The sequence below is a fragment of the Bos indicus genome, chromosome 10, assembly GCF_029378745.1.
Source record: "Bos indicus isolate NIAB-ARS_2022 breed Sahiwal x Tharparkar chromosome 10, NIAB-ARS_B.indTharparkar_mat_pri_1.0, whole genome shotgun sequence".
In the NCBI taxonomy this organism is placed as follows: Eukaryota; Metazoa; Chordata; class Mammalia; order Artiodactyla; family Bovidae; genus Bos; species Bos indicus.
In genome coordinates this window covers 42,613,951-42,639,081 of record NC_091769.1, presented here as the reverse complement: position 1 = coordinate 42,639,081, position 25,131 = coordinate 42,613,951, and the positions used below count along the sequence as shown (strand labels likewise).

Sequence of the window (25,131 nt, the reverse complement as noted above, 5' to 3'; positions counted from 1 at the left end):
TCGGGTGTCCGCACTAAGTTCGGCATCAATATGGTGACCTCCCGGGAGCGGGGGACCACCAGGTTGCCTAAGGAGGGGTGAACCGGCCCAGGTCGGAAACGGAGCAGGTCAAAACTCCCGTGCTGATCAGTAGTGGGATCGCGCCTGTGAATAGCCACTGTACTCCAGCCTGGGCAACATAGCGAGACCCCGTCTCTTTTGAGTTCTTACCTTAAAAAAGGCTTTCTTATTTTTTAATATCTTTTCATTTTTATTTTTAATCTTACTTCACCATTATCTAGCGAAACAACTGAATATTAAGGTTGCCAAGTATTTATGGAGCCCCTATTGTATATCACGGAGAAGGCGATGGCACCCCATTCCAGTACTCTTGCCTGGAAAATCCCATGGACGGAGGAGCCTGGTGGGCTGCAGTCCATGGGGTCGCGAAGAGTCGGACACGACTGAGCGACTTCACTTTCACTTTTCACTTTCATGCATTGGAGAAGGAAATGGCAACCCACTCCAGTGTTCTTGCCTGGAGAATCCCGGGGACGGGGGAGCCTGGTGGGCTGCCGTCTATGGGGTCGCACAGAGTCGGACACGACTGAAGCGACTTAGCAGCAGGAGCAGCATTGTATATCGGGTACTATGCTGAGCCCAGGTTCTCCCAATACCTAGAATGGATAAGAATCTCACAGTAAAACGCAAAATGCTCTTCGGCGAGCAAGACTTATCAGAATAGGAACTTTTTTTTTTTTTTTTAAGAGTTGGTTTGCCTTGATCATTGAGGGTAACTGTAGGGCGAATGAAATAGTCCACTGCGTTAAATTTCAACAGTGTACGCCCCAGGGAAAGTGGTAGTTCCTCAGGTACACAAAGCGGTACCTGGGGAAATCCTCCTAGTACATTGCTCATAAATTGTTATGACCAGTAGGGGTCACTATGGGGGCTGGCTTGAATCCCGAGAGGCAAGGGAGCAAAGTAACTGGACTAGTTTGTAAACTTTCCAGGAAGGAATGCAGTTTCAAGAGAATAATTTGTATCTATTTCGAATTGTTTTGGTACGACGAAAAGCTAATCGACGACGACTTGACTGCCAAACGCTTCACAAAATGTGACTCAAAGACGTTCGCTTCGAGGAGTATTGGATCTTCTGCGCGGCCGTAGATCCGCCTAGTGCGCCTGCGCATAAGAGTAGCGGCGTTGAGTCAGGCCGGCAGTGGAGGAAACTGCGGTAGAGAACCTCGAGGCTCGCCATGAAGACCCGCTTTAGCACCGTTGACCTCCGTGCGGTACTTGCGGAGCTGAATGCCAGGTACCGTACGTCGGGTGACCAAGCTTGTGCAGGGGGTGCAGGAGGCAGAGGCCATGGCCCTACCGTAGAAATAAGAAGGGCCTTGTGTTTTCCCTCCCCGCCCCCGCCCCCGCCCCCCCCTCCCCCGGGTGCTGTTCTCCTATAGACCTGGCTAGGCCTGAGTGGGCGAGCGCGTGACATCTTTCCGTGGCCCTGAGGATACCCGGGGGACCCCGGCGGCCACGTGCGCCACCCCCCGGCTCTCGTGGGCTGCTGGTCTCGCCAGGTCTTGCGTCCCACTTTGGCAGGGCTGTCGGCTTGCCGGCCTGAGTCGCCCGGGTCTGGCAGGAAACGTTTACTAAAAGAAGTCAGGTGGACGCCAGGACACTAGAGTTAACTCATTAGTTCCAGAGGTTTCCAGACCAGAGGCTTGGTTTGGTAGACTCTCCTCCTCACCCCAAAGAGTTTTAGCTGGAGGTAATAGATTCGGCCGGAGATCTGCATTCTAGTTCGGTTTTTATTAATATTTTATTAATATTATTTAGCTGTGTGAGCTTTGTCGTATTTCTCAGGGCTTCGTTTACATCTTTTCTTCTGTAATTAGTTGAGTTAGATTTTACTGTATTTCCTAATACATGTATTGGATCCCTTAAAAAAACTCTTTAAAGCATTGTATGTTCCTGGAGCTGGTCTATCACTTTTTTTAAACAGTTACATTCGAGGTTTAGCCAGAAGGTTGCTGGCCTTCTGGCACCCCACTCCAGTACTCTTGCCTGGAAAATCCCATGGATGGAGGAGCCTGGTGGGCTGCAGTCCATGGGGTCGCTAAGAGTCGGGCACGACGGAACGACTTCACTTTCACTTTTCACTTTCCTGCATTGGAGAAGGAAATGGCAACCCACTCCAGTATTCTTGCCTGGAGAATCCCAGGGACAGAGGAGCCTGGTGGGCTGCTATCTATGTGGTCGCACAGAGTCGGACACGACTGAAATGACTTAGCAGTAGCAGCAGCCTCTGCACTCTGGTTGACCCCCTGTCTTTAAAGATTCCCTCTTTGGCAGGCTGTGTTTCCGCTTACGCTTTAAATTGTGGGGAGTTTTATGTTTCAAATGGTAGTATGATTTATTACTTGTTTCTTTTCTTTTTGCAGCTTGCTAGGAATGAGAGTAAACAATGTTTACGATGTGGATAATAAAACGTATCTTATTCGTCTTCAAAAGTAAGAGCATTTTATAGGCTTGTTTTATCTTATGTAATTAATTTTTTTTTTTAAAGCAACCTACTGTTAGTGCTGGTAGGACCCTAAAGACATTTTGACTTTTTTCTTCTACAGACCAGACTTTAAAGCTACACTTTTACTCGAATCTGGCATACGAATTCACACAACAGAATTTGAGTGGCCTAAGAATATGATGCCGTCTAGTTTTGCCATGAAGGTAAACCTTATTATACTTGAAGCTTAATGTTAAGGCTCTGAGAGTGGTCACTAACAATTGAAGTTATAAACTGGTTTTTCTTCGTTGGTATAAATAAAACAGATAAATACAGAGTAGTTGAGACATACAGGATGAATAAAGGAGATGTTTATTAACTTCTTCCTTTTACCCATCACACCACTTTGTGTTCCAGATCTTTCCTTCCCAAAGTTACCATTCTAATTCAAGCTTTTATAGAGCTGGACATTATAGTCTTTTAACTCTGTGCTTCTCACTATCAAAAAAAATTTGTTTCAGACCAGCAGTGATCTTTCTACAGCATCATTTTGATTAGTTACCCCACCTTTTACAATTGTCTGATATCTGAGTCTGTATCCTGCACCCCAGCACTCTTGGCTTTCTGTGTTCTGCCTCCTTCCCTAGCCTTGTCTTCCACGGTTCACTTTTCAGCTGCCAGTATGTATTTTGTTGGAATACTCAATGACATTAGTATGCTACCAGCCATATCTTTTTACTTTTCACTTCTCTCTGTTTTACTGTTAAAACTGAGATCCTGCATCTGTGAATGTATTACCCATTTGCTTATTGACATAACAGGTATACTGAGAGCTCGTGGTACAGAGGAAAGACGTTAGACTCAGATATACATAACTTTGAATTACTGATTTTGCTGCTTGAATACTTTTATAACTTGGAAATTTTACTTAACCTCTTGGGACTTGTTTCTTTAAATGTAAAATATAGATAATGCCTCTGTTACGGGGTTATTGGTGAGGATTGATTGAAGTTAAATGTAAAGCACCTAACACAATGCCTGACACATAGTAGGGCTCCATATGTATTAATTTCCTTCTTCCTCTCCTCCTCACTTTCCTTCAGAAATTTATTTGTTTTGGCATTGTGTTATTTCATTAGAGGCTTTACAGAGAAGATCCTTATCCCCAGCAACTTAGAATCTGTTTTGGATTACACGTTAGGTAAGTGTTTCCCAAATCGCAAGGCCTGTCACAAAATTATCAAATTCTTAAAAGTTTCATTTACTTAATAGTAACCCAAAATGTATCTTTTGGAAATTGTCCTTAATAATAATGACACTTTATATTTGTATAGCACTTTTCAAGGAATAATACTTCATTTGAGTTGTTTAGCAACTCAGTGGATATGAAGAACAAATATCATTTCAGTTTTACAGATGATATAACAGATAATAAGCTATATGCTTTTGGGATTGTGTAAACATCCCCAAATAAGGCTATATCAATAGGAGATCAGACACTCAAAAAAAAACAAACAAACAAACAAAAAACTTTGATGAGTTAGGTATACATGTCAATCTAAATATGTATACAAATTCCCTCCAGTGGAGTAGACAACATTAAGCACTTTATAAATATCTACAGCTGTTACTGTTGTATGTCAGGCAGGATCATGTTTAGTATGTGGTAAATCAGTGACTTTTCCTGATTCTCACATTTGGGAATGCCAGATACAGCTTTGTGACACTGACAGAAGCTTGTTTTCACCAAGATGCTAGTAGAGAAAGAAAAAAGAGGTTTTACATATGTATTATATGTCTGCCTATACTCATGATAATTTTCCCTTTTTTACCATTCCATGGCGTGGACTTCTATTCCATTCAAAGATGCCTTTTATCTTCATTTTAACTTTATTTTTCTCATAAAAATATTACTGGGGAAATTGACTATGATTTTCACCTGGGGATTTAAAGATAGCCCTGAATGTAGGTCACTGTTTAAATCAAAATTAATGTAGGCCACTTCTAAATGAAAACTGTTAAATTTAGGAGGGGGAAATTATTTATTCTGTGAAGGTTGAAAAGTCTCATATCTGCCTCAATATAATGTGAGTATAAAATTCTGCCTGAATACATAAAATGAGAATTTTAGTCAGTTTGAACTGTAGCTCTGGAGAACTCTTCTTAGTTATGAAAGAATTGGCATTGATTTGAAGAATGACCCTGGATATTTCTTCTTCTTTTTTTTTTTTTTAAAGATGGTTTTAGATGAATTTATCTGTAAAATTTGTCTTGGAGTTGAGTCTTGAGGAAAAGAAAGCATCCTTTCTTTCTGGTCTTGACTAAGAGGTCTTTCAAATTAAAAAATGAGAAACAATTGTTAAAAATTTTTTAAGGAGCCACAGAGTAGTTTTGTTTTTGGTTGATGTCGTACATAAGATATTTATACTAAAGAGTAGTATGGGTTTCCCTCATAGCTCAGTTGGTAAGGAATCTGCCTGCATTGCAGGAGACTCAGGTTCAATTCCTGGGTTGGGAATATCCCCTGGAGAAGGAAATGGCAACCCACTCCAGCATTCTTGCCTGGAGAGTCCCACGGACAGAGGAGCCGGGGGGCTGTAGTCCATGGGATCGCAAGAGTCGGACACGACTGAGTGACTTTCACTTCGAAGGGTAGTACGTGTAATATAAAACAGTAGGTATTTACCAAGTAAGTTGCCTTTGGGTTTAATATGTTCATTTTATTTTAATTGCTGATAAGAACAAGAACCTTATGACTAGGCATAGAAATGGAATTTGATAAAAGATAGGAGTTGCTGCATTTGGAGTTGAGCTAAGTTGTTCAAAAACTTGGAGATAGTACCAGAAAAATTCTGCTTGGGCTTTATTAATAAAGTTCGTGAGAATAGGTTATTAGTTGTAAGTTGGAGGACTGATTTACAGTATTTCAGTAAGCTCATGGTTTAGAATTTGTATTTGAACTGAAAGATTAGTGGAAATCATTAATCTTGGACACAAACACACAAAAGGGAATTTGGGATATTTAAAAAAGTGGAGTAGAAAGAGGCTTTTAAAAAAGGTTACAGTTTTGTGTGTGGTCTTCAGGACAAGAACAGGAATTTATTTAGCAGTGTATAAAGCAAAAAAGTAAATTTCATTATCTGTTATTGTCTACTTAAAAATTGAATATGAAATACTGTTTCAGAGTTAGCAGTCAGTGGTCTGAAATAAAATGTATTTCTTCTGATTATCATTCTGTAAGTTTTGATTTTAAGACTATACTGTTTTATCTACTAGTCTTAAGATATTATTCCTAATGGAAATTAGAAGGAGAAACTTATAAACCAATACCGAATGATTAGAAATTCACTTTTACTATTTAAATGCCTTTTTCTTCTCTTTCTTGCTAGTGCCGAAAACATTTGAAGAGTCGGAGATTAGTCAGTGCAAAGCAGCTTGGTGTGGATAGAATTGTAGATTTTCAGTTTGGAAGTGATGAAGCTGCTTATCACTTAATCATTGAGCTCTATGACAGGGTAAGTTAAATTTGGGGGTGGGGTGAGGAGAATTCACTGTATTGTCGATTATTCATGTAATAGTGCTATCAGACATGAGCAGGGAACATTTTTTTCTTGTGAAAGGCCATTGATACACTAGGATAATGTAGTGCAATGCAAGTAAAATGTAATCTTCCATTAATCTTCATTTTATCTGGAGGCCAGAATTTAGGCAGACCTTAGCCATTTAAACAGAAGCAGAAGATATTAAGAAGAGATGGCAAAAATACACAGAAGAACTGTACAAAAAAGATCTTCACGACCCAGATAATCACGATGGTGTGATCACTGGCCTAGAGCCAGATATCCTGGAATGTGAAGTCAAGTGGGCCTTAGAAAGCATCACTACGAACAAAGCTAGTGGAGGTGATGGAATTCCAGTGGAGCTATTCCAAATCCTGAAAGATGATGCTGTGAAAGTGCTGCACTCAATATGCCAGCAAATTTGGAAAACTCAGCAGTGGCCACAGGACTGGAAAAGGTCAGTTTTCATTGCAATCCCAAAGAAAGACAATGCCAAAGAATGCTCAAACTACCGCACAATTGCACTCATCTCACACGCTAGTAAAGTAATGCTCAAAATTCTCCAAGCCAGGCTTCAGCAATATGTGAACCGTGAACTTCCTGATGTTCAAGCTGGTTTTAGAAAAGGCAGAGGAACCAGAGATCAAATTGCCAACATCCGCTGATCATGGAAAAAGGAAGACATCTATTTCTGCTTTATTGACTATGCCAAAGCCTTTGACTGTGTGGATCACAACAAACTGTGGAAAATTCTGAAAGAGATGGGAATACCAGACCACCTGATCTGCCTCTTGAGAAATTTGTATGCAGGTCAGGAAGCAACAGTTAGAACTGGACATGGAACAACAGACTGGTTCCAAACAGGAAAAGGAGTTCGTCAAGGCTGTATATTGTCACCCTGTTTATTTAACTTACATGCAGAGTAGTACATCATGAGAAATGTTGGACTGGAAGAAGCACAAGCTGGAATCAAGATTGCCGGGAGAAACATCAATAACTTCAGCTATGCAGATGACACCACCCTTATGGCAGAAAGTGAAGAGGAACTAAAATAGCTCTTGATGAAAGTGAAGGTGGAGAGTGAAAAAGTTGGCTTAAAGCTCAACATTCAGAAAACGAAGATCATGGCGTCCGGTCCCATCACTTCATGGGAAATAGATGGGGAAACAGTGGAAACAGTGTCAGACTTTATTTTTCTGGGCTCTAAAATCACTGCAGATGGAGATTGCAGCCATGAAATTAAAAGATGCTTACTCCTTGGAAGGAAAGTTATGACCAACCTAGATAGCATATTCAAAAGCAGAGACATTACTTTGCCAACAAAGGTTCATCTAGTCAAGGCTATGGTTTTTCCTGTGGTCATGTATGGATGTGAGAGTTGGACTGTGAAGAAGGCTGAACGCCATAGAGTTGATGCTTTTGAACTGTGGTGTTGGAGAAGACTCTTGAGAGTCCCTTGGACTGCAAGGAGATGCAACCAGTCCATTCTGAAGGAGATCAGCCCTGGGATTTCTTTGGAAGGAATGATGCTAAAGCTGAAACTCTAGTACTTTGGCCACCTCATGCGAAGAGTTGACTCACTGGGAAAGACTCTGATGCTGGGAGGGATTGGGGGCAGGAGGAGAAGGGGACGACAGAGGATGAGATGGCTGGATGGCATCACTGACTCGATGGACGTGAGTCTGGGTGAACTCCGGGAATTGGTGATGGACAGGGAGGCCTGGCGTGCTGCGATTCATGGGGTCGCAGAGAGTCGGACACGACTGAGCGACTGATCTGATCTGATCTAGCCATTTAAAATAGTATTTGAGGGACTTCCTTGGTGGTTTGTGATTAAGACTGTGCTTCCACTAGGAACTAAGATCCCATATGCCATGTGTGCAGCCAGAAAAACAAAAAATAATAGCATTTAAATGTGGTAGATGAAAATCTGAGAATTGAAGATATTATCTGGTACTTTAAATTTCAGAACTAATGTGATAGAGCCAGCAAATTGTCAAATAGTTTTGTCATAAACAGCATTTGAGACCTAGGGACATTGCCACATTTTCAGTGTCATCAGTTATAAAAGGAAGACTGCTGATGGCCTCACCATTCTTCTTGCCTCTTAATCCTTCTCTTAGTTACCTGTTCTATCTTGGAAATGTTTTTTCGTGAGCTGTCAACAGCAAAATACCATTTGCATGAAAAATTTAAGTATAAAAAGTGAGATCATAGAAGTGCTAGGTAAAAATATGGATTAAGATGGACGAATTTGGGATGAAAAAGGCTTTTAAGCTTAACAGTGAAAATAATAAATATTACTACTTAACCTACCAGTAAGACAGTTTAAAAACTGAGTAAAGCAGAAAACACCATGAGCTACATATGAAGTGAAAAACTGGGAAGAAGTGTTTTTAACTCACAGGATAAATAAAGTGTTCATTACCCTCAATATGTAGTTTTCACAAACCATTCAAGTGGAAAAAATGGGTAAAGTACTTGATTACACAATTCAGAAAAGAATAATACAAATGGCTTATGAAAGCATGAAAACATGTATAAATTCACGAATTACTGAAAGATGAAAATGAGATATTTTTCTTTCTCCTCTTATTCTTTTTTTTTTCGTCAGCATATAAATGATTGGAATGTTTGATGACAACCAATATTATCAAGAATGTACAGGGAGTTCCCTGGTGGCCTAGTGGTTAGGACTCTGAGCTTTCAGTGCCATGGCCCAGGTTTAATCCGTGGCCAGAAAAAAGACGAATTAAAAAGTTGTTCAGGAACAAGGGCAGATTAGAACATTATTTTCGAGGATTATTTGACAGATTGTAACATGATTTTTAAAGTTTATGTGCCTAAACCTTTGACCCAGGAATTCCACTTCTAGGAATTTATTATAAGCGTTTGAGGCAAGTGCTTGGAAAGGACCATGTCAGGGATATTCTTATAGTGTTTATAATAGTTAAACTTGGAAAGAACCTGAATGTCTGTGTTGTTTGCTTTTTCTCCTTTTCTCTGTGATTATTATCTCCTGAATGGTCCCATTTATTTCTTGCATGAGTCATTTGGACTGGACTTAACTACAGCTCTTCGGTGGAAATTGGTCCCTATTTGTTCCTTATATGTGAGATAGAAGAGAATTTTTGTCTTCTTTCTAGACTCCAGGCAACTCCAGTATTCAAAGCTAAATTTCTTTGAATAAGAAATTAGTTAAATAATTAAGGGAGACCCAAATAATAGAATACTGTGTAATTTTTAAAAATAATATTGGGACTTTTTTTCTTACGAATGTTTTCACAAGATACTTTTAAGAATTTTCAGATTTTTGTTAGATAAATGTGCACTTAGTGAATCCTCACAAGTGAACTTACCTGTGTTAGTTATTGACCTGAATGTGGGACAGGGACAGCAAGACCAGCTGCTGATCCCTGCACTTTCTCTAACTGTCTGTGCACTTCTCTTTGCCAGTGATCCTTTCCTCTTCTGCCCCCTCCTCCCCTGCAGGCCCTCTTCTGCCCCCTCCTCCCCTGCAGGCAAGAGCAGCTACAGCTGTAGCCCTCCTGGAATTGATTTTTGTATGTGGTCTCAGGTAGTGGTCCATTTTTTAAAATTTGTATGATAACTTTTTAAAAACTTTTGTTTTGAAATGATCATAGATTCATAGGAAGTTGCAAAGATAGAGAGGTCTGGTGTAACTTTCACCCAGTTTCCCTTAGTTGTACATCTTATATAATCATATTACAGTGTCAAAACCAGGAAATCAATATTGGTACATAGAGCCCTGTGCATTTTACCACGTTTGTAGATTAATGTAACCAACACTGCAATCAAGATACAGAAGTCTTCCATTACCACAGAGATCTTCCTTGGGATAACCCTTTGTAGTAACACCCACCTCACTCCCTCCCATCCCAGCACCCTGGCAACAATTAATTTGTTTCATCTTCATAATTTTGTCATTATAAATTGAATCTTTAACAAAGAAAGTGGCCTCAAAACCTTGGTTAAAAGGACATACCGGATACTCTTAAATAGGAGTTGATAAACTATATAACCTATAGCCTCTTTTTGTAAAGGCTGTGTTTAAGAATGGCTTTTACATTTTGAAAGAGCCCTTTAAAATGAAAGAACAATATGCAACAGAAACCATATGTGGCCCACAAACCCTAAAATATTTATCATCTTGCCTTTTATGGGAAAAGTTTGCTTACCCCTGCTCTTAAATAATAGACTCATATGTCAGCCAATATTGGACAGATACCAGTCTGTATCAGGGATGCCAAGTTAGAATTTTTAAGACTCTTTTTAGTCTAGAAGCAGATGTTTTCATGAAAATAGGGTGTTAACCTATGATCTGGGACGACTAGAATTGATTATACAGGACTGAGTAAATTGGAGAGTAATTGGAGACTGAGTAAATCTGATTGTGATTATTTTTTTCAGAATATCGTTGATTTTATTTTTGTGATGGTTACATGATAAAGCTCTTTACCTTTCTCTGACCTATAATTTAGTAGACTATACTAGTGCAAATCTGAGTGATATATTCTTTAAATGGTAGTTTGCTCTCTTTGATCCCTTAGAATTTAGGTACAGTTGCCTTTTACTGAGATTGTTTTACTGCCCATTGACAATATGTATATTTACATAGGTTCAGTAAGAATTTTTCCTTTTTACCAGGTTACAATTAGGCAAATTTGAAGATAAATCTCATTTAATTAGATGTGAAAAGCTCACCATTAAGGAATAAACGTAACACTTCATGAGTGGAGCCTGTGTCCACAAAGTCCTCCTGAGAACCTAACCTTGGACCTCTTGTGTGGCATATAGGAGCCTAGCCTGCAGTAAGTGAGGAAGGTCACTTCTTGTAGATCTGCATGACTTCAGGTAGAGAAGAATTTACTTGTATTTGTAGGTGTACCACAGATGAAGCCAGTGGTGTTTTGTTTTTTTTCTTTTTTGGCTTCTGTGGCTTTGAGTTAGAAGCAAATAGTAATTTTTAAGTTTCTGGAATAACAGAGGCTATTGAAAATAAAATTCCAAATTTCTTGTGAATTCTTCGGGCAGCAGTGATTATTATGACTTTGTAACTATTGATACCATGTGGCTCTAGATTTGCTTTCTATAGTACAAGGAGGTTTATGTAGTATATGTTGGTATTAACATTTCTTACTATACCTGTGTAAATCAGTCCAAGAAGCAGAGTAGCTTGTATATGTGTAATCAAGAATAATTTTAAATGTTGTGATTGTAAGAGGAGATTTAAAAATTATCCAAAATTTGAAGAGACAAAAAAGCATAAAATGTTGTTTGAATATCCTGCCAGGTGTTGTCTGGCCAGTACTCCTGGGGATTCTAGGGATGTATATCTTTGATTTGCTACCCTTTCTTAAAATTTTTATTAGTTTATTTTTTTCGCTATCCTGGGTCTTCGTTGCTGCACTTGGGCTTTCTCTGATTGGCAGCAAGTGGAGGCTACTCTCTAGCTGTGGCGCGTGGCTTCCCGTTGTAGTGGCTTCATTGGTTGTGGAGCGTGGGCTCCAGATGTGCAGGCTTCAGTAGCTGTGGTTTGTGGGTCCTAGAGCTCAGGCACAGTCGTTGTGGCACTCGGGCTTAGTTACCTGGCAGCATGTGGAATCTTTCTGGACAAGGGATCAAACCTGCTTTGGCAGGCAGATTCTCAACCTCTGGCCCACCAGAGAAGTCCCTGCTACTTTTGATTAGGCTTTTTTACAACTTGTTAAACGTGGGCTTTAACTTGTAGAAAACTGACAGTGCAAACAATTCTTGTCTGATGGCAATGAAAATTAATTTCATGTAATAAGATACTCAGATTATTCCTGTCAGGAGAAAAGATATCCCCGGAAGTTGCGGTTTTATTGCCCTCAGTTGGCAGTCTTACACAGCCACTCTTCTCAGCCATGCTAAGTACTTTACTAACTTCATTTCTTTTAGTGCCAGTTTTGTCATCTAGTTGTCTCATTAATTAGTTAAATAACTTTTGGCAGTTACTAAAATTGTGTTTTGTCTTCTGGTGACCACTGTTTCTGTTGTTTTCTGTTTTTGTCTTTGGTTTTCAGTGGTTTTGCTATGATGTGCATAGTTGATTTTCCTTTGTACCTTCTGGGGTTCATAGTGCTTTTCTAGAACCTGTGATTTGGTGTTTTTCATCAGTTTGGGAAAGTTCAGTCATATTTTCTTTTGACCTGTCTTCCAATTCACTAATATTATTGCTCTCAGACAAGAATCATTTGGAATTGTTGTGTTACCTGATTCCTCTGATGTCTGTTTTTATAGTCTGTTGTTGTTTTGATTTTAATACATTGTCTTTTCTCCTCACATGCCTGATTATTTTATTGTGTTCATGCATTGAATAGGAAAAGTAATAGATATGCTATGATACCTGAATGATTTTACCCTCCTTTAGAAAGGGTACTTGTTTTTGACAGGTAGCTAAGGACACAGATAATCCAATCAAGAATTGAATTGATTAGGAGTTGGGCCTGGGAAAGCTGGATAATTTCCAATTCACTCCTTCTTCTGGGATGCAGCCTTTCAGGGTCACTATTCATATCTGAACTTATAAGGGATAACCCCCCCTAGCTCCCACACCTTTAACTTGGACCCTGAACTCAAATTTTTATTCTCCTTAGTTGTCCTGTGACTCTATCGAAATTCATGCTCGGCTTGCCAGCCTGTCAGCTGCTTCTTAACTATTAAATAAATGATCCTAAAGTAGCTCCACGTATGGTGCTCACCTTTCTGAGTTTTCCTCTCCTACATTTTTATCCTGTAAATGTTTACTACCTACCTTGTTTGCATTTTTTGTTTCTGAAAAGACTTGCTTTGTGTATTTTGTCCAGTTTTTCTCAATAGTTAGAATTATCTAGACTACCATAATAGAATTATCTAATCTACCATTTAAATTTAAAATATTTATACAATTAGTACATGAATACATACTCAGTATATACAGAAGTTCATAGAATTAAAATTGAAGGTCTTTCTTATCACTCTTGGCCCAACCAGTTCCTCATTCCAGAGTAACCACTATGTTTGATGTCCTATTTATGATCACTTCCCTTCCTCCCCTTCCAATTAAAAAGGAGAAGGGTTTTTTTTTTTCATTGAGAGGAAAAATCTCTAGAATTTAAATAACTACAGAGTGCCTTAGGTTTAACTCAATATGAAGTTTAAGCTTATATATCAGACATGGCCTTTTTCTTTTTTTTCCTTTTTTCAGTTTAACTTAACACTTAACAATGCAAAACTTTTCCATAGAATAAATCTTTTTTATCATTTAAAGATCTAAAGAATTTTTCAATTTTATAATAATTTTAGATTTGTAGAAAATTTGCAAAGATAATAAAGAAAACTCCTGTATACCCCTCACTTAGTTTCTCTTAATGTTAACATCTTACATAACCGTGGTACATTTGTCAAAACTTAGAAATTCACATTGGTATATTACTGCTAATTAAACCATAGGTTTTATTTAGGTTTCGCCAGTTTTTCTACTCATGTTCTTTCTTTTGTTCCAGGATTCAGTCCACGATACCCCCTTGCATTTAGGGCCTTTTCTGTTTTGAAGTCTCTGCACAATTGACATGTATGCTGTCTAGATTCCAGAGACCCAGTTAGTGATAAGTTTAGAATAGGTATTCAAGATTTATATATGAGAGTAAGTGCTTGGGAATTTTCACTGTGTTATCTAAGAGAAATATGTTGGTTGATTCTTAGAGTAGATTTTGAAGATTGCGCTCTTGTCTCTTTATAGCAGGATCTGAACATCTAGTCTTCATGTCTGGAATTTTGATGTATGGTTTATTTAAAATTGATCAGTGTAAAGAGACTATTGCCACTCAAACTCTCAGTTTATTAATTTGTGATATGAAGGTTCCAGTAGGAAAGACTCTGGAGAAAATAAGATTAGAAAGTAGATTTTTTAAGTACATCAGAATCAAGTGCAGTGTTTACCCAAATAAGTTCCTTGACACCACTTCTGTAAGATAATAGCTTAGAAAAATGGGTCCCCAATAAGGTAAAGAAAAATTTTTTAACTCTAGGACTTACCACTACCTTTAATATGATAGTATGATGTGTATGTGCCCTAGGGAAGGGTATGTTACACAGAATTTCCAAAACTTACCACATCACATAATTTTTTTTTTTTTTTTTAATGGGAAGTAGTGGGAGCCATCTTAACAGAAAACTTTTTGGAAACCTTGGTTTAAAGAAAGCCCTTTTGGGGAAGTAACTACCTTACTTGAATCTTCCAGATGCTCTTGGTAACTGAACAGTTTGATTCAGCAAACATTTATTGACGACTTTCTACATGCCAGGCCCTATGGCTAAGTCTGTTTTTCAGGTCACATCTTTATGAATTAATTAGACACTATATGGACTTCTGTCCAAGTCTCCTACTTTCCTTCTGCAGTTAACATTTCTGTTCTTTAAGTTAAATAAATATTTAAATTTATAAATGCATGGTTTCTTTGAAGTTAGAACCTTTAGCAGTAGGTCCTACTCTTTCAACACCAGAAACTTCAGATTATCTATAGGCATACATCATTTTACTGAGCTGTATTTTATTGTGCTTCTCATATGCTGAATTTTTTTCTTTTTTTCTTTTTTTTTTTTTTACAAATTGAAGGTCTGTGGCAGCCCTGCATCAAGTAACTTTTTGCTTGATGTGCCATTTTTCAACAGCCTTCGCTCACTTTGTATCTCTTTCATTTTGTTAATTCTCACAATATTTCAGACTTTTTCATTACTATTTTTATACTAATCTGTGGTCAGTGATCTTTAATGTTACTACAAAACAGCTTGGTGAAAGCTCAGATGATGGTTTGGAGTTCTTAGCAATAAAGTATTTTTTTTTTTTTTTTACAATAAAGTATTTTTAAGTTAAGATATGTACATTGTTTTTACAGTGTATTATTTATACACTGTTATATGTTTTGTTATATATTATATATCACATTATTACACAGTATAGTATAAACATTACTTTTATATGCACCGAGAAATCAAAAAATTAATGTGACTTGCTCTATTGCAATATTTGCTTTATTTCAGTGGTCTGAAACCAAACCTATAATACCTTCAAGGTATACCTGTGTATCTGTGATCAAGGTGAATCATGGCCCCATCTAGTGAAATTGATGTTATTCCTCATCAGGTTGAGACTGTTCCCACCATCTTTGATGACACCTTCTGAGTACTTGCTAAGGCATTTGTGACTGCTTCATGAATGCTTTTTTGTATTTTAATTACACAACAACCTGTAGCTTCACTATCTATAAATAAATTTGGAAGGGTGTATTCTTTGGGCAGTTTATTTTCATTAGGCTTCTCCCCTCTTTTTTATTAAACAGATTATGTTAAATTCTAAAAAGATTTTTAAAATCCTCACTTTTTAATGGAAAAAAAAAAAAGTTGAAGTGTTAAGTCACTCAGTCATGTCCAGTTCTTTGCAACCCCATTGACTGTAGCCCACCAGGCTCCTCTGTCCATGGGATTTCCCAGGCAAGAATACTGGAGTGAGTTGCCGTTCCCTTTTCCAGTGGATCTACCCAACCCAGGGATCGAACCTGGGCTTCCCCATTGCAGGCGGATTCTTTACTGTCTGAGCAAATAAGTATTTTAATTTTTTCCTGTATTTGCCTTCTGCTTGCCAGGATACAGGATTTTTTTGTCTTCCAATTTTTTTTCTTAATATAAAACATTTTTCTACTTTTTAAACATAGTCTTAACAGGTTTTAAATATCTTGTCATATTGATATATTTTATTTAACACTTTCCCCAATTTTTACATTTAGGCTGTTTCCAGTTTTTTTTTCTGTTTTAAATAAGCTGCAATTTAAGCATGTAGCTTTTGGTTTTATTGAGTTACTACATTAGGCCACATAAATAACCAATTGTGGAATTCCTTGGTCAGAGGGTATTATGACCTTTATTGATTTTGCCACATAACTGCTATTAAAAGACAAATTGCAAGTGAAAATATAAATAAATAGCTTTGTGTTTGGCTTCTGAAATTTATGTGGTTTTTCTTAATAAGTCACAGTGTGTGTAGATTTGCCTCAGCCAGGTGCAGATTAAGTTCAACTGGTGGTCATCAGGGTGTTAATTGATTACTTTAATAGTGCCCTCTGCAGAACCATCAGACAGAGTTTAAAGTTGTTCCAGATCCCTTCATTGTGTTTAGATTTATTTATTTCACAGTCTGTGCTGGGTCAGTGTAAGGAGCATTGTTGAGATGTGACTCAAATGCTTTTTGTTTGTAACTTCCTTTCTGTAGCCTTCATTGGGGTTTTAAGAGACATTTCCTTTCTCAATTTTTAAGAAAATTTAAGAATGACTTAGGAAAAACATTAAATTATATTTTATTCTATTACAGGGGAACATTGTTCTTACAGATTATGAGTACCTAATTTTAAATATCCTAAGATTTCGAACTGATGAGTCTGATGATGTTAAATTTGCTGTTCGTGAACGCTATCCAATTGATCATGCTAGAGCTGCCGAACCGTTGCTTACCTTGGAAAGGTAACATGTTTTGTTTATTAACTCATTTCATACTGTATTAGATAGTAAAATAGATTATACGTCAGGATATGAAAGAACTGTCACATAAGGAAATAATGTGTTTACTTGCATAAAATAAATTTGGACTGCTTGAATTATACAAATGTGCACTTGAATGTAAGCAGTTAAGCCTTATTTGGGAGTAGCAAGTGTATAAGTTTGTTGTTACGTCAGATGTTTATAATTTCTTGTTTATAAGTTTGTTACAAACTTATAAGTTTATAAGTTTGTTGTTACATCAGATTTTATAATTTCTTGATGAAGTGAGGGGACTTATTAGCTATTCTTTAAGAAGACAATGGATATCTTGGCAGAGTGCGAAAGGAGATAGAAATTCTGGTTTAGCTAAAAGAAATAGGAATATGGTGAGATAAGGTTCTGACTGTAGCTGTAATCTTCTGACTGGAAGACTTTGCTGACTAAGAGGCTACAACAGTGGTTTTCAAAGTTTAGCGTGCATCAGGATCAACTAGAGGGCTTGGTAAAATACAGACTCCATGCACCATTCCCCCTCTATTTTTTGATTAAGTAGTTCTGGTGTAGGTCCTGGGAATTTACATTTCTAAGAAGTTTGTAGATGAAGTTGATGCTGGTTAGGGGGTTGTAATGGCCCACAGCATCCTTGAGTTCTTTCTAAATGCTTAATTAGGTAAAGCCATTTCAGGTGTTAAGGTATATTACCAGGGAGGGATTAATTGGGAGATTGGAATTGACATGTACACACTACTGTGTACAAAATAGATAACTAACAACATGCAGAAAGCACAGGGCATTCTACTCTACTGTGTAGTGATCTATATGGGAAAAGAATCTAAGAGAAAGAGTATCCACTGTGTAGGTATAACTGATTCACTTTACTGTACACCTGAAACTAACATTTTAAATCAACTATACTTCAATACAATTTTTTTAAAAAAGATGGTAACACCAATCTCCACAAACTACGTTTAACTGTTGCATAAAAATGTGTCTTTTCATGTCATATGAGCACACTGATGACAAGCAGTATGACTTAGTTGAAAAAATATTGGGTTTCTTTGGAAAACTTGGTTTCGAGTCCCAGCCTGCTGATCAGGAACCTAGTAACCTTAGATAAATTACTTTTATGACTCCACCCCCCCACCCCCACCTTTTTGTTTTCAACCTATAGAGTAAACTAACTCTTCTTATATTTTAGGATATTTTGAAGATCAGGTAAATAGATGCATGTCAAAGTATTGTGAAGATTTCTGTAAGATCTGTTAAATATAAGATAGTAAGGGGTGTGTTAATTTTGTTTCACAGATTGACTGAAATACTAGCCGGTGCACCCAAGGGTGAACTATTGAAGAGAGTTCTTAACCCATTACTTCGTGAGTAATCCTACATAGAGCAACAAAGTATTTGTAAAATAATAATGGTTTTCAGGAATATATTTAACACATTCAGATCTAGTTCTAGTAGAAATTTAAATCTAGTAGAAAATTAGAACAACTTGATAAGTGTAGAAAGGAGTTTAAAATGATCTTTAGAGTAAAGAGAGGTTTATTTTCAAAGAAAGAGAAATTTATGGTACTGTATGAACTTTGACCGTTACCTTTTAGGTCTTATTTCACAGCAATATAGTTATATAAACTAATAGTATGTTATCTAGTACTTGATTGCTAGCTGTAGTTTTCTAAGAAATCAGTTGGTATTTTTCAGTGTCATAAGCTTTTTGGTTTAATAACCCACTTAGCTTGGTTGGGTTTTCTTTGTTTTTGCTCTTTGATTTTTATTGGTGAGTCTCAAGAGGATTCCAGGATCTGCCTGGTACTGTTGATAACCAGCATAAAGATTTTCCAATAAACTTTTATACTTGAGAAAAAAGTCATCACTTATCCCTGTATTAAGGAATCTGAAAAGGACGTATGAGAAGACAGGTACCATTGATTACTAAAGAAGTTACTCTTCCTCTCCTGTGAAATTAGAATGCATTAAGAAGTTATCTTTAAAACTTTCCATTAGTTAGTATAACATGTGAAAATTTGTAGGTTTGGATTTTTCAATAGAAAAATTTTTATTCTGTTTCTATTCTGTTAATGTGGTATATTACATTAACCAGTTTTTGGATGCTAAACCAACCTTGCATCCCTGGTTTATAATCCTTTTATATGTGGCTAAATTACATTAAATTCTTGTAACTTTTACACCGACTTCCACAGGTTTATTGTCTCAAATTTTTATAAGTAATTTCTAGTAACTCATTTCTGATAACATTTCAAAATAAGTAAACTAATTGTTATTTTTACTGGTTACTGCTATTGAGTAGATGACTTATATTGGGATATACATTAATATTATATTTTGAATGTGAAATTTTATAGGAAAATACTACAAATAATATCCTTTGCTTTTATAGCGTATGGGCCAGCTCTCATTGAGCACTGTCTCATAGAAAATGGATTCCCTGCCAATGTCAAAGTGGATGAAAAATTTGAAAGTAAAGGTATATGTGCATGTTACAAGTTTTGCACATTTTTATTTATTTCATTTTTTTAAACCTATGAAAATTATTTCTGGGAAAGGTAATCAGTGAATGCATAGTTTTAAACTTAAAAAGAATTTGACCTATGAGTATTCTGTCCATATGATATTCCTGACTTTGTACTCTGTGACATTTTATCCCTAGTAACATGCAGTTTAATCTTTTGATCTACCCTATTAACTTTCAATTATGAAATATTCTCCCTCCCTCCCCCTAAATTTTAGAAGGGGTTACTGCACTTGAGACAATCTCTGGAGGCTTGAAGGAGTTGAATTATTCACCTTCAGACTCAGCACCTGAGGTGTTTCTAGAAGTAGCATTATTTATGCATTTTAACTCTGTAAATGCTGTGCTGTGACTACATAATGAATTAGGCTTTTGTAACTACTTAAATTCACCTTCTAGATTAATTAAACTTAAATTAACTTCCAGATTAGGATAATAAAAAATTATAGGAAATATAAGGAAAATGGAAGATTTGGTCTTTGACAAATTTTTATCTGCAGATTATCATGTAAAATGTAAAAAAAATCATTTTTGCTATTTATGTTTTGGGATTATATATTATTTCTTAAGGTTTAGGGATCATTTTTATGCTGTCAAAATTTTTTGTGAGTTTAAAAATACAAACTGAATGTTTGAAATGAATGATTTAGTTTCTGAAATATATGAATTCAGTGCAGTCCAGTTCAAAATGCTAACAGGTGGTATTGCTAATTTTGGTATTACACTTCCTTTTTAAAATCTGTATGTGCAATAAAAAGCATATAAAAATGTTCAGGAAAACTCTGGAAAATAATAGTTACTATGATAGAGAATAATCTTTTCATAGATTAAAATGCATTATGAAACTGTAGTAATTAAGTTTTGGGAGAAGGAATACACAGCATAAAGAATTCAGAAACAAGCCCAAATATATGTGAGACTTTAGCATATGAACAGAAGTACCTTTCAGATCATGTGGGGAAAGATGGATTCAATAAAAGCTGTTGGGACAACAACTGACCAAGATATATTCTTATTTAATACATTGATTATAAGCATGAAATAACTAATTTTCTTAAATAACTTTATTATTTCATAAGCACTTTGTATTTTCTGCATAGATGTTTAGTAATAGCTAATGGACAGTTGATTGGTACTCATTCTTTCCTTTCTTATTTCCCTATTAGATGTTGAAAAGGTACTTGTTTGTCTACAGAAAGCAGAAGAGTATATGAAAACAACATCCAGCTTCAATGGAAAGGTGCCACATAATACTTGCTATATATTGTTGAGGCTTAGATATTAGAATTTTCACTGAAGGATCAGCATATGTAAATTTTTTGTTGTAATTTGGAAATTTAACACCTATAATATGCTTATTCTAGGGTAGTTTTTTTTTTTTTTTTTAATTGCTGTTGGTTTCTGATTTTTGTTCTGTTTCTTAAATCTTCTACAAAGCACTGGGTCAGTATCAGCACTCTCAGAAATTTGAGGAATTTGAAGATATTTCCTCAGGTTGATTTTTAGATAGGAAAGCACATTTTAATTTGCCATCGCTTTCTAAAAATTTACTAACATCTTTTTAATTATTAAATATCTGCTGAATTACCTCATATCTTGTTTTTCTTTCCTATTCCAAGTATAACTTCACTTACAAAAAGGTTTAGGAAAAGTTCTGATTAATTATAGCTAAATCAGTCCAAATGTACCCTTCACCCAGTTATTAAAATGAACTAAAATTTCCTACCAGCAGTGTGAACCAAAGACTTTTTCTGCTGGAAGTAAAGTGCTTTTGGCTCTTTAAAATTGCAGAACATCTGAAAAATGGAAGAAAAAAGCAAAATGCACATGTATAATCCTACTACTTTATCAAATCATTAATATTCATTTTCTTTATTCCCTGATTTTCTCTTGTCCATGTGAATTAGTAGGTTCTAATGATTCTTACTGATCTTTAAAAACATCATTTTGAGAAGTGATACAATCAATAGACAAATCCTACTGATTATTTTTAACTAGAATAATTTTATAAGCTAATAAAGTCAGTATCATTCAAGGAAAGTAAATCTTTGTTAATTATAAATAGAAATTAGTTTTAATGTTGGATTTTTGTAGGGGTATATCATTCAGAAAAGGGAAATAAAACCAAGCCTGGAAGTAGATAAGCCAACTGAAGACATACTCACGTAAGTATGTAGGCATGGGTCTGTTTGCTTTGGGTGTTCATTAATGTTCTTGAATGTGATATAGTAAATATGTTTTACAGGTATGAGGAATTTCATCCTTTCTTGTTTTCTCAACATTCACAATGTCCATATATAGAATTTGAATCATTTGACAAGGTGGGTTTTCTGATTCTGTTTTTTGACCAGTTAGCATGATATGAATTAGATTAATCCAGCTTCCTTTGAGAAATTGAAAATATTTTTGCTCTACAATCACTATTAATCTGGACATTAAAAATCACTGAGATCACAGATACAGACTGTTGGAAAAGTTTGTTGCCACTTTATTTTAAGATGAAGGACCAAAGATCTGAACTTAATTTGATTCTTGACTGTTTAACTGTATAATACATTTACTGGAAATCTGCTCAAGTTCATCAAGTGGTTTTATGAAACAAAATGGACTCTAAAATTCTTGTGTGAAAGTTGATGCAGAGACTATATTTTTCGGGATTTTTTTTCAGCTGGTTGATTGTCTTTTTCTTTTTTTTTTTGATAAGGCCGTAGATGAATTTTATTCCAAGATAGAAGGTCAGAAAATAGATTTAAAAGCTTTACAACAGGTATGGCATTATTAAAAACATTTATATTAAACCTTAAGTGTGGTTTATATAAAACCACACTTTAATATAAATAACATTATATTTAATATAATTTATTATATTAAATTTATTTAATATAAACTGGACTTAAGTGTGGTTTGCTGGGTAGGTGATGCTCTCATACAGGAATGGGTAGCCTTTTAGAAGTAGTATGAGAATGCCCTGATCTCTTGGGATACTGATAAAGGTCCAGGGGAACCAGTGTTAAACAGACAAAAACCCCACTCATTTGCTCTGTCAGAATATAAGATAACTCTCTAAACCAGAAAATACAGTGACAAGGAGGCTTGTTATTTATTCCCTAGTATGATTTGCTTTATTACAACTACCCAGAGCTTCTCAAACTTTGCTGTAAAAGGAATAGTGTTTCAAGGAGGAGATTTTTAAATGGGCCAAAGGAGTGAAAATGAAGTGAAAGTTGCTCAGTGATGACCAACTCTTTGTGACTCCATGGACTGTAGCCTGCCAGGCTCCTCTGTCCATGGAATTCTCTAGGTAGGAATACTGGAGTGGGTTGCCATGCCCTTCTCCAGGGCATCTTCCCAACCCAAAGATCAAACCCAGGTCTCCCGCATTGCAGGCATATTCTTTACCATCTGAACTACCAGGGAAGCCCTGGGCCAAAGCAGAGGAAAGTTTTTTCAATACATATGTTAAAGTGGGCTTTTGAACTAGACCTTTAATATGCTTTGTGTGCATCATGACTCCACAAGGAAGGTTTAATATGCTGTGTTTTCCCAGCACATCTGACCATGTTTAAGGGGCTTTCACTGCAGAGAAGTTTTAGAAAATGACCACAGTCACTCGAGTTCAAGGAGATTTGATTTTTAAAAATATTCATAGGATCTTAAAATATGTGTGCAAAAACTTTACGTGAATGCCTGTGTCCTCCCTACCCTCAGTTGTTTTTTTAAAAAAATTAGTAAAAATCAGAATTTCAAAGCAGGTGGGTTACCAGTTACATAGTATGATTGCCATATGGTGGAAGCACTTTAGCAAGTAAACATGTTTAAGGGTAACATTGAACCCCATATTTTTATGTGTATCAGAATACACATGGATTATATTAGCATTTGTTGTGCATTCTTTTAATAGTCACCATTCTTACAATTTAAGTATTTTTAATATTATATCCAGCATGCAAATATTCATTAATTGGTGATGCTGTGACTATTGTGAAAAATCAGCTCCCATATCAGTAAGTTGTGTGGAACTTAAAATGTAAGTTCCAGGTGATAAAATGGTACACAGTCATCCCTCACTGCCTTCAGTGGATTGTTCCAGGAGCCTCTGTGGGTACCAGAATCCAAGGATTTTACAAAATGGTATAGTACAATGAATATAGTCGGCCTCCCATATCTGTAGGTTTTGTATCTGCAGAAACTGAGTACAGACTATATTAAAGGTCAGATAACTACCATCAACCTTTGTATAGTAAATTTAGGAAAAAGAATAGATACAAATAAGAGAAATTAAAAGCAGCAATAAAATAAAAAGAAGCTATTTTAGGAACTCATGCTAAGGATGCATTCCCCCAAATTTTACATTTATGTCATAGAATTACATATGTCATTGAATTCTGCCTTGAATAACGCAAGGACATTAGGGACATATCTTAAATATACATTCCTATATAGCGAATGGGAGGTAGATGGTCAGGAGAGGTAATTTTGGAGCATCAACCACTTTGCGGTACGATAGACCTGGGGAGGTGGACTACAGGGAGCTCCAGCTGGCTAGTAGCAACATTGAGGAGGCATAAGTAGGGGTGGGAGAGAGTCTCGGGAGGTAAGAGAGAGAAGGTACAGATGGCAGAAGAAATCTGATTTTTAAAAATTCTGTTTTGTCAACAAAAGGAAAAACAAGCATTGAAGAAATTAGATAATGTGCGAAAGGATCACGAAAACAGATTAGAAGCTCTTCAGCAGGCACAGGTATCATGTTTAGCTTTCTTTCAGATACTTTTTAAAAAATGCGAACCTTAACTGACATTGAAACAAATGTTTTTTTGGCTTATTTCTTAAGGAAATAGACAAACTTAAAGGAGAACTTATAGAAATGAACTTACAAATAGTTGACAGAGCCATTCAGGTTGTTCGAAGTGCTTTAGCCAACCAGATAGATTGGACGGAAATTGGGTTAATTGTGAAAGAAGCCCAGGCTCAAGGAGACCCTGTTGCAAATGCAATCAAAGAATTAAAACTACAAACAAACCATGTAACAATGCTGCTAAGGTAAGTTTGATTCTTAGTTAAGCAGTTAATGTTTATTTTGCTATTTAATTTTTCACTGTATTCATTAAAAATTTATTTGAAAAATTTTCTTTGAAAATACTGGGAAACATTAATTTACATTAAAATAATGCAACTTTTTAAGTACTGTAGACCATTTATAATTTCATTGAGAAAAAAACTGAAAATAAGACAGTGATGTCATTGACGTTAGTGAAATACTATTGAATATTTTTAATAGAAATCCATACTTGTTATCAGAGGAGGAAGATGACGATGTTGATGGTGACATCAGTACTGAGAAAAATGAACCTGAACCACCAAAAGGAAAAAAGAAAAAGCAAAAGAATAAGCAACTGCAGAAGCCTCAGAAAAACAGGCCATTGCTTGTTGATGTTGATCTCAGCTTGTCAGCATATGCCAATGCCAAAAAGTAAGTCACAAATTTAAGTATGAATTAAATTTATTTTTTGGCTGTGTTGTAAGGCATGCGAAACTTCAGTTCCCTGACCATCAGGGATCAAACCTGTGTCCCCTGCAGTGAAAACATGGATTCCTAACCACTGGACTGCCAGGGAATTCCCATAAGTATAAGTTTTAGGTACAATATTATCTGCAGTAAATCTGTTAGGATATTAAGGATAAGTATTATTTTGACTATATATACTTTGGGGAAAAATACTTTTCAGAAAACATTTTAAAAACTTGTGCATTATTTAACTTTTTCATATACAACATACAAAACAAAGTTAACATAATGTGCAAAACTTGTTCTTAATTGTTTGAGAGTCTGTAAAATTATGAATAATGTAAATGGAAAACTCAAGTGTAAAGATTTTATTTAAAATTAAGAGATCTATTTTTCTAGGTATTATGATCACAAGAGATATGCTGCTAAGAAAACGCAGAAGACTGTTGAAGCTGCTGAGAAGGTACTTAATATGTCTTAGAGTAAA

The 25,131-nt window shown here is 36.2% G+C and overlaps 1 protein-coding gene across 3 annotated transcripts in view; it reads left to right on the top strand.

Annotated features, from left to right (window-relative positions):
• The first annotated feature begins 1,140 nt into the window (after positions 1-1,140).
• The window catches only part of NEMF (nuclear export mediator factor), a 56,355-nt gene continuing 32,364 nt past the window's right edge, over positions 1,141-25,131 (top strand). For all 3 annotated transcript variants that reach the window (XR_002181579.2, XM_019968636.2, XM_019968635.2), the window contains exons 1-15: positions 1,141-1,297; positions 2,427-2,495; positions 2,610-2,712; positions 5,878-6,003; positions 16,439-16,587; positions 17,911-17,978; positions 19,007-19,093; positions 20,305-20,378; positions 21,233-21,303; positions 21,384-21,459; positions 21,843-21,905; positions 23,801-23,878; positions 23,970-24,178; positions 24,417-24,608; positions 25,044-25,107. Coding sequence is in view for 2 of the 3 variants with exons in the window: in XM_019968636.2 (XP_019824195.1) it covers positions 1,239-1,297; positions 2,427-2,495; positions 2,610-2,712; positions 5,878-6,003; positions 16,439-16,587; positions 17,911-17,978; positions 19,007-19,093; positions 20,305-20,378; positions 21,233-21,303; positions 21,384-21,459; positions 21,843-21,905; positions 23,801-23,878; positions 23,970-24,178; positions 24,417-24,608; positions 25,044-25,107 (1,488 nt within the window). In the remaining variant the exon portion in view is untranslated. The remainder of the gene's footprint in view (positions 1,298-2,426; positions 2,496-2,609; positions 2,713-5,877; positions 6,004-16,438; positions 16,588-17,910; positions 17,979-19,006; positions 19,094-20,304; positions 20,379-21,232; positions 21,304-21,383; positions 21,460-21,842; positions 21,906-23,800; positions 23,879-23,969; positions 24,179-24,416; positions 24,609-25,043; positions 25,108-25,131) is intronic.